The 15,997-nt window shown below is 34.5% G+C and overlaps 1 protein-coding gene across 1 annotated transcript in view; it reads right to left on the bottom strand.

Annotated features, from left to right (window-relative positions):
* The window catches only part of LOC126235664 (ATP-binding cassette sub-family C member 4-like), a 166,546-nt gene that overhangs the window by 43,040 nt on the left and 107,509 nt on the right, over positions 1–15,997 (bottom strand). The window contains exons 12-17 of the mRNA XM_049944384.1: positions 13,067–13,222; positions 11,393–11,592; positions 7,319–7,857; positions 5,489–5,568; positions 3,063–3,213; positions 2,242–2,348 (exon numbers count right to left, since the gene is read on the bottom strand). Coding sequence (XP_049800341.1) covers positions 2,242–2,348; positions 3,063–3,213; positions 5,489–5,568; positions 7,319–7,857; positions 11,393–11,592; positions 13,067–13,222 — 1,233 coding nt within the window. The remainder of the gene's footprint in view (positions 1–2,241; positions 2,349–3,062; positions 3,214–5,488; positions 5,569–7,318; positions 7,858–11,392; positions 11,593–13,066; positions 13,223–15,997) is intronic.

The raw sequence follows: 15,997 nt of genomic DNA, 5'->3' as shown, positions 1-15,997 counted from the left end.
TTCCATATTGATTTGATTTTATTGCTGGAGTTGTTAATTTCTTCTCTAACATACATATTTCTTGATTTCCTTACAACTTTTCTCAGTATGTTACAATAATTTTTATAGTCTAAAACTACTTCTGGATCTTTACTAGTTCTTGCTGTCTCATACAGTTTTCTTTTTGTTTCTGAAGACACTTTAATACCTGTATTAATCCAAGGTTTCTTTGAAAAGTTTATGGTGTTATATTTAGTAATTTTCTTTGGAAAACAATGATCAAAAAGTGATATAAATTTATCAAGAAATATGCTGCATTTATTATTAGCATTTGGCTCATTATATACATCTTCCCAGTTTACATTTCCTAAACTTTCTCTGAAGTGATTTATTTATACCAGTTGAGCACCCTCACACTTTTATTTAATGGTTTCTGAAGTGTGGACTCTGAAGATTGATGCCATGTTCCTCAACTTCCAGAAAACATTTGATACAGTTTTTCACTGTGATTTGTAGAACAAAATACAAGATTCTCAATTATCAGACCATATTTCTGATATGATTCAGGACCTTCTAGCAGACAGGACTCTATTATGTTGCTCCTAATGGGACAAAGTCAACAGGCGTAAAGTTAATTATGGGAGTACCTCAAGGGAATTATGGAGCAGTTAATATTTAAAATTTATATTAGTGATCTAGAGGAAACAAAATAAACTCTGTGGAGCTTCAATTGTCAATGCTGTTGCCTATAAGGAAGGCTGCAGTCCCAAAAGACTGTCATGAAATTCGGGATGCCCTACAGAGGACTGATGAGTAATACACGGACCGGCAGCTGACCCTGAATGTAAATAAATGTAAGATATTATGCATAAGTAGATGAAAAGATCCACTACTGATTGTTTATACTATCAGCAACAAATCACTGGAAACACTTACTACTATAAAATACCTTTGAGCAACCATCCAGAGTGATCTAAAGTGGAATGACCACATAAAACAAACCGTATGAAAAGCAGATTACAGGATGAAATTGACTGGAAGACTCTTAATAAAATGTAATTCTCCACAAAAGAATTGGCTTATGGAACACTTGTTTGATTGATTCCCAAGTACACTTCATCAATCTCAGACCCCTCACAAGTAGAATTAATAGAAAAGATGTAACAAAGAGCAGTAGATATTCTCACAGAATCGTGTACTCAATGTGACACATTACAAAAGAGGCATTATGTATTATGGAGAATTTTACTGTTGAAATTCCAAGAGCATACATTCCAAGAGCAGTAGAGCAACATATCACTTCTTCCCATATAAGTATCACAACATGATCTTGATTAGGAAATCAAAGAATTATAGCTCATATAGTGCTTTACTGACAACCATTCTTTGTACATGCCATTCAGGAAGAATTATGGAGGGTAAAAAGATAGCAGTAAAAGAAGTATCCTCCATCACATACCATAATGTGTCTTGTGGGTTACAGTAAACAGATACTGGTTGCCACACAAACTTCAGATGTAATATGAAACTAACCGTATTCTTTTTCCATTTTACAGAAAAAAAATTATCTGTAAATAGCAAACAGTAACTTTTGATCTGAGGTTTCAAAAAAGTGACTTCTGCAGCTTCATCACTGAATTGTTATTGCTGTGAATTTATTAGTTAATTGGCAATGTTTGGTTAGTCTTTTCCTATCTCCAGCCACTTCTTTACACCTTCCTCTGCTAACTAATGGCACATGTGGCATTTCCTTCATAATAGCATGAACAATGCCTAAGAAAATGGTGCTTTACAGTTGGAACAGAAGAAAATGGGATGTTGCAGTCGGGGAAAAAAGTAAGAATGATAAAAAGGTAACAATAGTAACATAAAAGTATAAAATTGGGACAAACACACTGTAAAAAAAAACAGATGCACAAGACTTGGCCCTACTGAAAGAAAGCACTGTTATTGCATTGGAGCACCTAAAGTTGATAATATGCCTAACTACTGATAGAGCACACAGCAACAAAAATGCACATTGTTTTTGGAATATTGTCAGACTAATCAAAACTTTGCAGAACAATGGTCTTTCAAAGCAGTGTTAAAATGATAAACTTTTCAAATATTCAGTCTGAGGAAATAATAATAAAAATAAGCTGTGTTAATGGATCAAATTTAGTTACTGAAGCTAATGAACAAATTAAAATACCAACAAGGTGGGAACCCTGCATTAAAATTGCAGTTTATTAGGTCCACACCTATATTATATAAAAGCCTTACCTGAAGGGTGTCAAATTCCTTCACAACCATTTTCTCAGCTTTTGAAGACCTAATAGTGGTAAGGCCATTTAAAGAAGCTGATATATACGAAAAAACAGGACTCCGAGCTGTGAAAATGATTAATAGAAGTGTTACTAATAACGCTGCTGTTAACTATGTTTTAAGCTAACAACAATGACACAAAATATCTTTAGAAAAAAAAATCAGTAAAGATACAGTAACATGACTGTGGCACAACACAGAAGTCAAGACTCAAAATACTGAGCTACAGTGCAAAGAGACAAGAAATGTTTCTCTGGGTCTGTTAGCGAAAAATTCTTCAGGACTGAATATAAAAGCAGAGTGAACTTCTTATAATAACATTACATCTTTAAGGAACTTCAACAGCACTAATCAATACACTTATTATATATTTTTCATTATCGATGAAAAGCAAATTTCTGTTTTATAGCCTTCAAAATCTGTTTCCTCATTTCAGTTCCAATTTTGAATCTGTATTCATTTTTACTGTGTTTTTAACTTAAATGAAAGCGAATCCCATCTTGTCCGATAAATGTTCAAGGATGGCTATGGCTTGCTATTTATGCCATATTGTAGCTGATTTGAAATCTGTATCATGTTACTTGTTGATATGTTTCATTATTACATAGGGTTCAATAGGTGAGACTTTATTTGCTCTTGTTAAAGGCCTAACTATAGGAAAATGATTAAAAAAAGAGTGAAAGTAATATGTTTGAAAACTGTCCAAAGTAGTTTTATTTTAATGATTGATATTTACAGCAGATGAAGAAGCGTATGCACTGTTTTGTTATTTTACTTACTGGTTCCTTCAAGTCTTTTGATGTCTTGTGCTGTTCGTAGAAAAATTTCACGCATTTTGTAAAACAGTGGACCAATAATTAAAATAATTACTAGGAAATAGTAATTCACAATCACAACCATAACAAGAATTCCAGTCATAACTAAGAAGATCTGCAAAGGAAAAAAAAGAAAAGAAATTAATGATCAGGAAGCTATTTTACCTGAATACAGGATTTATAATTATGTGAATACTGCAGTGTAAAACTGCATTAGGATTGAAAATTTTTACTTACCAAATTACACGATATAAAAATGCACACAGTAATACAAGGAAACAAATTAAATTAAGCTTTCAGACTAAAATATTTTATGAATATTTTGAACATAATGTACTTGTAATTAAACTAAATTTAAAATATTAAAATTAATTGTAGATCCACTAATTTAGGAACAACTGGTGTTTTATATATATATATATATATATATATATATATATATATATATATATATATATATATATATATAACAGAGGGAAACATTCCACGTGGAAAAAATATATCTAAAAAGAAAGATGATGAGACTTACCAAACAAAAGCGCTGGCAGGTCGATAGACACACAAACAAACACAAATATACACACAAAATTCAAGCTTTCGCAACAAACTGTTGCCTCATCAGGAAAGAGGGAAGGAGAGGGAAAGACGAAAGGATGTGGGTTTTAAGGGAGAGGGTAAGGAGTCATTCCAATCCAGGGAGCGGAAAGACTTACCTTAGGGGGAAAAAAGGACAGGTATACACTCGCACACACACACATATCCATCCACACATACAGACACAAGCAGACATATTTAAAGACAAAGAGTTTGGGCAGAGATGTCAGTCGAGGTGGAAGAGTAGAGGCAAAGAAGTTGTTGAGAGACAGGTGAGGTATGAGTGGCGGCAACTTGAAATTAGAAATTGAAATTAGCGGAGATTGAGGCCTGGCGGATATCCGCCAGGCCTCAATCTCCGCTAATATATATATATATATATATATATATATATATATATATATATATATATATATATATATATATATATATATATATATATATATATAATGACTGCTGTTCATCTCCAATTGTTAACTTAGTATCTAAATAACCAAAACACTATTTATCATATAACAATATAAGTTATCTATGTGTCATAAGAACAGAGACCTCCTTACAATGAGTATTACTACTTAACATGTGATTAATTTGGTTCTTCAGTACTTGAATCTACATAATCAAATAGTTTGGTGATGGAGTAGCTAATAATGTATTTTTACTAATTTTCATCTGAAATTAACAGTCATTCTTAATTTCTTGATTTTGTCTGATAGTAGCTGGGAAAAATGTTTTGCACGAGAATACAGTTCTCCACTCTAAACTGTGGACAAGGGAACTGCAGGAAACAAGGATGAGGGAAATGTGAATAATTCAAATGTATGGTTCCAAAAGGAGTGTAATTTCAAGACAATTTGTAAAATGTTGACTACACATATGGGATCCAGATAAACTTTCACTTCTCTTCATCATGTTTGCAAGGTGTCTTACTTCATTTACAAATAAGACGAATGAAGAAGAAACCAGCAATTTTCAAAGTTAGACTATCTCAACTTTTTATATTATTGTTGACCACAATGTGATATGTTAGTCTAATCTTTAAGTTTCATTATATATTTGAGGCTTGCCCTCTGTAACATTCTAACCTTACCGTCTGATTCATTGCTTCAGTTGTGTGAAAGGATGGTACATCGTTTTAATCATTAACCCAGAAAAATGTCCCACAACAAAATCAAAAATGTTTAACATGAAAGACTTCAATATGACAAATGAGAAGCATATCCAAGTATCACCAAACCTTAGTTGTATTTGTTGCTAATCAGCTTCAGTTCAGCTGTGATATAAATGACTACAATTCGTAAATATGAACATAAAGTACATCACCTGAATGAACTGCAACACAAAGGTATATAAATTGAATATTGGTGTGTTATATGACTGCTGAAAAGCATGCTGATGGTGGCTTTTAGGTAGTGTTTATGATCCCAGTATAGTTTTTAACTACCCGCAATGCACTATTTAATTTATGCATTACAGTTTTAGACAAGCAATTTGGGTCTGTGGCAACAATGACGTGCCATAACATCTCTGGCACGCAAAAACTCTTTGGGCCAAGGCGGCCATTATGTTCTATCTATGTGATACTTTCGATGTGTAGTGACGTATATCTGAAGTGTGACAATAAAAATGTGCTCATTGTTTTAACAAGTGTATCAACGGGTTGTTATTTATAATGATAAGGACCAAAAAATCCCACAGGTCCAGTAAAAGTGCTTTGGAGACTCCTGGAATTTTAACAAGCTTCTCCAAACACACAATACAGTAATAATGCATGCACAGTATGTTTACAGTGTTACCTGTGTGGCATCAAGCATAGCTCTTGGCAGCAATTCATCAATGGCTCCCATGTCTTTGGAAAAACGATTCAGTACTCGACCTACAGAGAGAGTACAAGTACTTTAGACAACATTCAAAACATTTGTTACTGCTTTAGAAATATTATTATAAATAAAAGCATGCTAAATAATACAAAAGGTACGAAGACTTTCAAAACATGTCTTCTTTTGTTCATGGAAATTTGAAATGCTTAGGGCACAGAAAATTTTCATTCCTATTTCTCGTTTCAATACTGTCTTCCAGTACTCTTCTTTTTCTTCACTTAATTCTTCACTCAGTTCCAAAACTTTTACTCTAAAAAACAATCAATTATTGATGAAATTATTTAATTCGACTGATAAAAAATCTACTCACCAAGTGGCAGCAGAACACACACATAAAACAGTCTTTTATGTGTGTGTTCTGCTACTGCTTGGTGACTAGATTTTTTATTTATCCAATTAAATAAAACTTTTACTATGCAGCAGTGTATAATAAAATGAATTTTTGTGATAAAATTGTGAGCCAAATCATTATCTGAAATCAGATCTTTGCTTATCATGGCATTTTCTTCATGAATTAACTTTTCTGAGCAGCCCTCTTGGTGAGGCTAAAGCCTGTAGCCTTTCTGTAGCATTGTATTTACCTTTAATTTTCCAAGCAGGTTCAGACCAGTGCAGTAACTTTCTGTTTTTGAAACATTCTATGGTTATGTCATTCTTTCATAGCATTCCTATCATGGATGTTAATTATGCAAGGCATATGGGAGAGCTTCTGTAGAGTTAGGTATGTGGGGTACAGAGAGAGGCGGGAAAAGCGGGAAGGCAGGGAATGAAGAGATAGTAAATTGGTCAACTGCAAGGACATCACCAAAACATGAACTCAACCCATGGGGAGGACTCTGTAGGGTGGAAAGAAGTGAGGGATGTAAATCTGATTTAATCCAAAATATTTCTCATGAAACACCTGTTTTGAAACTTAAACATATTGGTTTAGTATTTTTCCTACCTCTTGCTTCATTTCTTGCTTTATGATTTTGACAAATATTCAATACCAACCAAATACACTTACATTCAAAATTTTTTGTATATTCTTAGCCTTTATTCTGGACTGCATGGGCATCTGCATGGTATGTAAATAAATGTCTTAAACCATTCACAGGTAATTATAATGAGTGAGACAGCTATTACAGCTTTGAAATGCAACAGAATATTCCTGTACTTTTTGAATTTACTAGTGTATATTGTTGTCACTTGTTTGTGTGACTGGACTTCTCATACACAATCATTCTTTTAATTTCACCATCTGTAAATAATTTCCTTTGTAAGTACCTCTTTCTAATCATTATAATACATTTATATATCTCTGTTCTGCTCCTCTGTTATGTGTTCCATATTATTATTCTATTATGATTATTAATTTCCTTTCTTGTTTTTCAACTACCCATTCCACCAATTTCCCTCACAGTCTTAGAGTGCATTATTTTGATGGACTGTTGATAAGTAAAAATTAATGTAAAGCTAGTAAACATAAAGGAACATAAAGGGGAGCTCAATGTACATAATTGTGAATGTATTTATCTTTTGTCAGTCACATTTATTTGGGAATATTGCTGAGTGTTTACCTTCTGGCTATATTTCAGATATGCAGACACACCTTGCAATTTGCTTTCTTTGCCTGATATGAAATTTTGTACTCAGTGTCACCATATCTCAGTATTTTAAAAGAAATAAAATATGTGATGGACACATCAAATTAAATATTGCATCAGCAGTGATAGATTAGTAATTTTAAAAAAATAATTTCATTACCTGACGGATTTGTGTCAAAAAATCTCATTGAACCCTTCAGTATGGCATTAAACATCCTGTTATGTAGCCCCTGTGATGAATTCATGGTGACTTTAAAGAAGACAAAAGATCTATATGTTGTAATAAATACACTGCCTGCAATACAAATAGTGTATATAATGATGTATTCATCTCTAGTGAAGAATGCAGGAGTCACATAATTTTTGTCATCTGTTTCATTCATATTCAATTCAGAAACTTTTAAATTTTCAAATGCCTCTGGCTTTTTGCCATCAGTTTCATCGTAGATTTGAGAGATGACCTCTGTAACACTGTCACCTCCTTCAGTATATACTGAAGCTGTCTGGTTCACTGTTTCAGCCAAGTAACCAGGCTCATTTGCTTCTGTAGGATTAGTAAAGTTTTGATAGTCAGGTGGTGTTGACAGCCCCGAAAGAAATTTAGCAGGCAGATTTTCATTTGTGGTATTAATAACTTGTGCCAGTTCAAATGACATTCTCTTATTCATAATGTCCATTTTTAGCTGCTCTTGGTTTGTCCTGAAAAGAAATGCAGATCACAAATATTGGTCTTATAAATTAAGACTTGGAAAGCTTATAAATTACTGATATACTAATAATTTTTGGACGGATAAGAACATGTGATATGAGGAGCACACTGACAGATTTGAAATTATTATCTTAATTATCATCATTCAGTCTTGTTTGAAGTACTCTCCTTGAGTTCTATGCACTGCTGCACCAATCTAAATCACTAAGTGAATTGTTTGTGTTACATTATTTTTAAATGTAGAAATAACTCCTTCTTGATGCTAAAATTGATGCCAGTTGAAGGTTTCTTTTACGTTCTGAAAGAACGTACAATAACACTGTTGTGTTTTCCCTGCCATAAAAGAACTTGGTCTGTGAGTAGCTCTAATAGCTTAACATACTTAACTCGTATTTTGTCTTTCTATAAGGGGCAGTCAAATGAAAAAGTGATAGACGCAAAAAGTAGGTAAACTGTTTATTACTTCAAAAGTAACCACCATAACAATTCATTATTTATCCCACTGCGAGACATGCACAGTTGGGCACACGGCCATTTATTTATTTATTTATTGCTTTTACGACCCTATTGGATCACTTTAGTTCAAATCTTGTAGTCGTCCTTAGCCGTTTCATTTGTTTGGCTGTTTCTTCTTTCTTTTTAGCCCATATTTTTTTGAGCCGTTCCGATCTTCGTTTTCTTTCCTCCTCTGAATACACCACATTTCGTCTCTGCCTTGGTTTGTGCGTGAGTGTTATTGTGTTTGTTTTTACCCATTCGCTGTATTTCTGTGATTTTGTTACAAGATCCTCCTTCGAGATTCCTAGTTCTTCCATGTCCTTCTGCACTTCTCTCACCCAGTTTGACTTGATTTTTTTATTCCAATAAAAGTCGATCAGTCGTTTAGCTAGTCTAGTGTCTTCCGTTCTCAGTATGTGTCCCAGGAATGATATCCTTTTCCTTCTGAAGAATTCTGTTAGTGGAGTGATTGTTTTGTAGACGGTTTCGTTTGGGATTATTCTCCATTGGCCTTCCACTAGGTTCTTCTTGTTTATACACTTTCTTACTATCCTTCTTTCTATTTTTTCTATTGCTTCTATCTCTCCTATTTTATACGGTCCGGAGATTGTCTCGCATGCGTATTGTATTTCCGGGAGAATCACCGTCTGGTAATGTCTGATTTTGGTTTTTGTTGATAGGCATCTCTTATTGTATATGTTCTGAGTTGTGAATAGAGACTTCTTCAGTTTGTCAGTTCTTTCTTTCCAGTTTATTTTCTCGTTATTGTTGTGTGTTATTGTTTCCCCTAGATACTTGAATTTTTTCACCAGTTCTACTTTAGTGTTGAAAATTGATATGTGATCAACGCAGAGAGGATCCCTGACCATGATTTTGGTCTTTTGGAACGAGATTTTTAGTCCAATTTTCCCAGCTATCTCTTCTAGTGTCTCAATTTGCGTTCTTGCCTCTTTTATGTTGTTTGCTAATAGCGCTAAGTCGTCCGCAAAACCTAAACAGTTTACTTTGATTTTTGTTCCTACTTTTATTAGTTCTGGATTAATCTTCCTCCATTCTCTCATCAGATATTCCAGTGCACAGTTAAACAGAATTGGGGACAGCCCGTCCCCCTGTCTTAATCCTGTTTTAATTTCGAACGCGTCTGAGGTTGCTCCTCTGAATTTGACTTTAGAGATTAATACATTAATTGTTAATTAACAAAGCTAACTTTTAAAGTAATATGTTAACTATTAAGTTAACTATATTGAATGTTAATTGATGCTTTAACTTCTGTTAACTTTCTCCGAGTTCATTAATCATTAATGAGGTACCTACTATTTATGACAAAATGATGCTGCAGAAATCATGTTCTAACAAGTTTGGATCATGTAGGTGTATGGCTGTGTTGGGGTGTATGCAACTGATGTAAATAATTGAGTGCGAATGGCAATAACTGGGTGCTGGGTCTCTATTGTTGTTTTTTTTTTACTAAGTTTTGCATCAAGTACTACTTTTTGTTTGTGGACTGACTGTGGAAAATAAATCATGGAATTGGATTCTAGCTCTCACAACAACCTAAAGGGTGCCTAGTGGTAATACATCCATAAAAGGTGTAGCCCAAAATCTAGTCAAAATGTGTCTAGATATGATATCAAAAGACTCATTCACTGATGTGGTATTTCTTGGGGGGACAGGTTTTAGTACATTTATTTATTAACCATAATACCTCTATACCCCTGATAGCTGCAGTCAAATGACTTTTATGTCTGGGCAAAGACATTTGGTCTCTTAAACGAGCTTTGCTCTTGAATGAAAAATTTAACATGTTGATGTTAATGAAGTGAAATATGAACCTTCTGTTAGATACTATTTGATTTTCCTGTATTTTTATTCTTCTATGATTTAACATTGTTAACCAAATAATTATAAAATTAAATGATAGAACTGTTTTTTTATCTGTCTTTGATGTGCTACCTACACTTCCCCAACCAAAACATTTTATTCAAGTTTAGGTAATATGCTGATTTCACTTACTAATTTCACTACAGCCACAACATAAGGTTTTCTGTTATGAGTTAATGACTAACAATTAACTTTAACTTCTGATAAATCTCCTATAAAGTAACATTTTAACATTTAAAAGTTAACTCTTTTAGTAATGGATTAATGATTAGCAAAGTTGACTTTTTGATTACATCACCCAGCTATGGATACTAGATGATCAATGCTTTCATGGAAAAATGTTTGCAGTTCTCTTGGAGCCATGATTATACCTTGGCATCCACCTCTTCAGCTGAAACAAATTGACGGCTTTGCATGTCATCCTGTAGGTCTCCAAAAATTCGGACACTGCATTGGGCGAGACTGGGACTGTATGGAGGATGTGTAAGGTTTCCCAGTGAAACCTCCGCAGTTTAATAATAATAATAAAAAAAACACATCAGCTTTAGGACAGTCATGATGATCTATTTCTTTGACTGCAAGTGCCTGATGATCTTTGACTTACAGGAACACAGTGGCACAATTGATGCACAGTGTTACGTGAACACTTTGCAAAAACTGATGTGCACCTTCAAGTCCAAACACACAGGAATTTTAACAGAGGACATCATTCTGTTGCAGAATAATGCCTACTCACGTGTTGCCAAAGTTATTCTGCGGGAAAGCCCTTATGCATCCTCCATGTAATTCCAACCTCTCTCCATATTTTTGAGTCTTGAAAAAAGAAATTTGTGGACACCAATTTGCTTCAGACAAAGAGGGGCACACCTGGGTCCAGTCATGGTTCTGCAGGGAACTGAAAACGTTTCCCACATTTAAAATAAAAAAAAATGGTTTATATATGGTTTTCCAACTCACTTTCATTGAATGCCCCTTACATATGTGCTGCTAATGCATTCCCACACAGCATTCATGCATTCCCACACAGCATTCTAGTAGTAAGTTGTCAACTGCATTTCATTTAAGTGATTGATGCTGCCCATCCCACTTCTGTCAACTAATGCAAAAATACTTCTTCATTACCAAATAGTTTATGAAGATACTAACCAGTACGTAACCCAGTAATCAGCACTATTGGATGCAAACTGCCCAACTGCAAGAACAAATACAAGCCAAGCAAGTAGCAAGTAGCTTGAGCCAGCCCTGAAATAATCTCTATAGAGGGTCTTGTTCAATTTGCCTCTTTCTATCATCTCAGCAGTTTCTTCTGGTTCATCACCCTCTTCATCTTCATCAGGTACAGAACTCTTAAGAAGAAGAATAAAGCAATTAAAAAAACTACAAATATGATTTTTGTTACATGTGTAACTGAAAGATAAAGTAAAAAAATGTGTAAAGCAGTTACACAAAAATGACAGAAATTAATAAATGTAGTCATCACAATTAGTTCAAGAACAATAAATAGAATTTGAATATGCAGAATGTTCTTCCCAGAACTGCTTTATTTAATCCGTTCTTAATGCAGTGTTACTTTCCAGATACATAATTTCTTTTTAAAACCCATACCATCATATTTTACCAAAGACAAAAGAGTATCATAAACACTGAGACATAAGTCAGCAATAGTCACATATCTGTTGGCCATGTGTGGTAGAATGCAGAACACTGGTTTCAGTTTAATGGTCTTGAACAGAAAGGCACTACATCACATAATGACAGCCTCACCAAATTGGAAGATACTGTGCTCATAAGAGAGATTCAGTGCCTAACTTGCTCTTTGATAATCATGTGAAATAACCAGCATTTAATTGCAACTTATACATACTTCAAACATGTGACAATGCTTCTCTTGCACCAGCACATACATGTTATTTTGTTAGAAGATGATATATTTGGCATAATAGTTTTCTTGCACTGCAGCAAAATCATGTAAGTTAATATGTCTGATAATAGGTTGTTTTTGTTTACCACTGAAATGAGAAAAAGATAGTGCACTGTGCCCTATTTATCTGCAGCTATAATCTGAAACAGCTGAGAGTGACACAGTCATCTCATTGTTGTTGATATTTGAAGTTGATCCTAGTGATGATAGTATTACTCAAACATAAGTATTTATTGTAGCCTCATGCTCTTACAGACCATAAACAACTATTCTATGCATGATTTTGCAAGAGTGTTTCTGTTGTCCAATTCTGATGATATGATGATATTCAAATGCAGTGAGATCTTGTATTTTGCTTGTCCTCCTAGTGAATGTTATTCAGACTACCAATACTAAACCATGTGACATTAAGCTCACTTTTCAGATTGCACTAGTCCATTAGGTTAATCCCTCCAAGCTGAAAACTGTCTCTTATTCATTTACTCATCAATGTACAAATACCATTGCTGAGTATATATACAGTGATTTGAATGTTAAAGTACCGAAACATTCATATCTTGAGATGACTATATTTGGTGTTGTTAATGGTTTTCCACATTATAATTATGGCATAGTTGAGAAGGAGAAATATAATATTAATATCAGAAACATAATACCTGAGTATTTTATATGCAACAAATGTCAAATTTCTTGCACAAGTATGATAAAGTATGACGCTGTTCACAGTGCAAAGCAGACTGCGTTCACATTTGTGAGCTGAGTCCCCTTCATCTAATTATCCAGCTCAATAACCAACCAGGAGCATTGCTACTGTTTACCTTTTGATGATCACTCTAATAATCTTGGATTTTGTGGGTTATATGTTTATGAGAATGAAACAGAAACTGGCAGTTACTTACATAAGTCGATACAACTGACATTTGGTTTTTCAAAAGTTTGGCTGTTACTGCTTCCTTCAACTTCTCAGTCTCTTCTTGGCTGCTGACAAGCAAATTTGAAAAGTCAGATTTATTTGTCAGAAGCTCATCGAATGTACCCTGATCTTCTATTCTGCCCTGAAAGAAAACCATAGTTCTATGTCAATTAAAGTTGTTGTTTTAAGTTTAGGCATTTATCAGCACAACAAAATATTGTGTTGAGAATAAGCAATGTGTTAAAGTAATCAAATTCTGTATTAATACTGTAATCATGACTTACTCATGATTCATGGAATGCTGAAATTATAGTTTTTTTTTTAAACTAAAATGGAAAAAGGGTTATGTACGAATTTGGCAGTGTTCCCTCAATGATAAAGAATTAAGTTTTGCATGCTTGATGATGATGGTATTTTTGCAGGTAAATGTTCAGAGAGCAAAAAAAGCTCCTCAATGATACTGACTCCTTAAGATGCCACCCTGCTGACAATATATATAAATTGGAATTATTAACAGTTGGATGTTGTTGTTGTGGTCTTCAGTCCTGAGACTGGTTTGATGCAGCTCTCCATGCTACTCTATCCTGTGCAAGCTTCTTCATCTCCCAGTAATGACTGCAACCTACATCCTTCTGAATATGCTTAGTGTGTACATCTCTTGGTTTCCCTCTACGATTTTTACCCTCCACGCTGCCCTCCAATACTAAATTGGTGATCCCTTGATGCCTCAGAACATGTCCTACCAACCGATCCCTCCTTCTTGTCACGTTGTGCCACAAACTTCTCTTCTCCCTAATCCTCTTCAATACCTCCTCATTAATTATGTAATCTACCCATCTAATCTTCAGCATTCTTCTGTAGCACCGCATTTCAAAAGCTTCTATTCTCTTCTTGTCCAAACTATTTATCGTCCATGTTTCACTTCCATACATGGCTACACTCCATACAAATACTTTCAGAAATGAATTCCTGACACTTAAATCTATACTTGATGTTAACAAATTTCTCTTCTTCAGAAATGCTTTCCTTGCCATTGCCAGTCTACATTTTATATCTCCTCTACTTCGACCATCTTCAGTTACTTTGCTCCCCAAATAGCAAAACTCCTTTACTACTTTAAGTGTCTCATTTCCTAATCTAATTCCCTCAGCATCACCCGACTTAATTCAACTACATTCTCCATTATCCTCGTTTTGCTTTTGTTGATGTTTATCTTATATCCTTCTTTCAAGACACTATTGATTCCGTTCAACTGCTCTCCCAAGTCATTTGCTGTCTCTGTCAGAATTACAATATCATCGGCGAACCTCAAAGTTTTTATTTCTTCTCCATGGATTTTAATACCTACTCCAAATTTTTCTTTTGTTTCCTTCACTACTTGCTCAATATACAGATTGAATAACATTGGGGAGAGGCTACAACCCTGTCTCACTCCCTTCCCAACCAGTGCTTCCCTTTCGTGTCCCTCGACTCTTATAACTGCCATATGGTTCCTGTACAAATTGAAAATGCCTTTCGCTCCTTGTATTTTACCCCTGCCACCTTCAGAATTTGAAAGAGAGTATTCCAGTCAACATTGTCAAAAGCTTTCTCTAAGTCTACAAATGCTAGAAACGTAGGTTTGCTTTTCCTTAATCTAGCTTCTAAGATAAGTCGTAGGGATATTTAATAAAAACTCTGGTATTGGATCATATGTTTGATACTTACAGCAAAATACTCTTTATTTTATTTCTTTGACCAAGGCTGACTTCCCATGTGGAATGTTTCTTTCTATTATATTCATATTATTTATATGTTGAGATTACATGCATGGATCAGGAAGGATTTGTGAAAATATGAAGATGTTTTCAGCTACATTCTTACTGTCCATAACTACTATGACAAGTACATCAATCACGCTACCATCAATGCATCTGACATGTAAGCTAACTGATTTTTTTCATCGGTTGCATTGAAACTCAGATGTGATGTATTTGGAAGCTAATCGCACATGACTGCTTATTTCACAACAATTATAAAAGTGAGTGGTTTATGACTATTCATCAATTGTTGTTAGCATACTTTACTGAACTGGACTTCAGCAGTTACTTCTGTGTGTCAATCTATAATTTGTCTTGTTCCACATCCCTGAAGGCACTTCTTCATGATAGGATTTGCAGAAAATAGTGCATGAATGAATAAGCGATTAGCAGTCTAACTAGGATTATTCTGGAAGCTATTTCATAAACTCTACAATTTTTGTATGAGTTCTTTGCAAGACACTAAGAAATAAACGATATTAAAATTACAGACTGCAACTTATAAGATACAAGATTAAAGACAGGAGTGAAAAGAGTTGGTTAGCAGTGAATATGATAGGAGAACAATTGGAAAGTAAAGAAAGTAAATGTACATATTGAGGAGATACAGAATTAATTGTATAATTGTAGATAATGAATGAAAAAACAAGCCTGGACATTGTGGGGTCATAGCAAAGAGGTAACAAATGATACAGTATAGAAGCTACCAGAATATAGTCAAAACTCATTAATTAAAACTTCCGGGCTGAATTGCCGTGGTCCATATATAAAACTGCTTCTCCTTCCTGATGTTTCGTTGCCTTCTGCGGGCAACATCTTCCGAGGTGAGTCGCCAGTGGACAATATCTTTGAAGGAATATCCCCGTCTGCGTTTGCACTGGCATAGTTAGCTAAGTCCAGCTGTCCGCTGCACATAGCTACCGACTGTGTCCAACAATTTGAATCAGATTTTTATGCCCACCAGGAAAAGTTCTATGATTATGTACACCTCAAGACCACTAGCTATCATCCTACCAGCAGTTGAGTGACTGAGCAATGGTATCATTCACTGAAGGTGACACTCATGTGCCATGGAACTTCCTGGATGTCTGCCCTTCTTGTAGTTCTCTACATCTACA

This window comes from Schistocerca nitens, chromosome 2, assembly GCF_023898315.1.
Source record: "Schistocerca nitens isolate TAMUIC-IGC-003100 chromosome 2, iqSchNite1.1, whole genome shotgun sequence".
NCBI lineage: Eukaryota > Metazoa > Arthropoda > Insecta > Orthoptera > Acrididae > Schistocerca > Schistocerca nitens.
The sequence above is the reverse complement of the archived record's forward strand: the minus strand, read 5'-3'. Positions and strand labels throughout refer to the sequence as shown.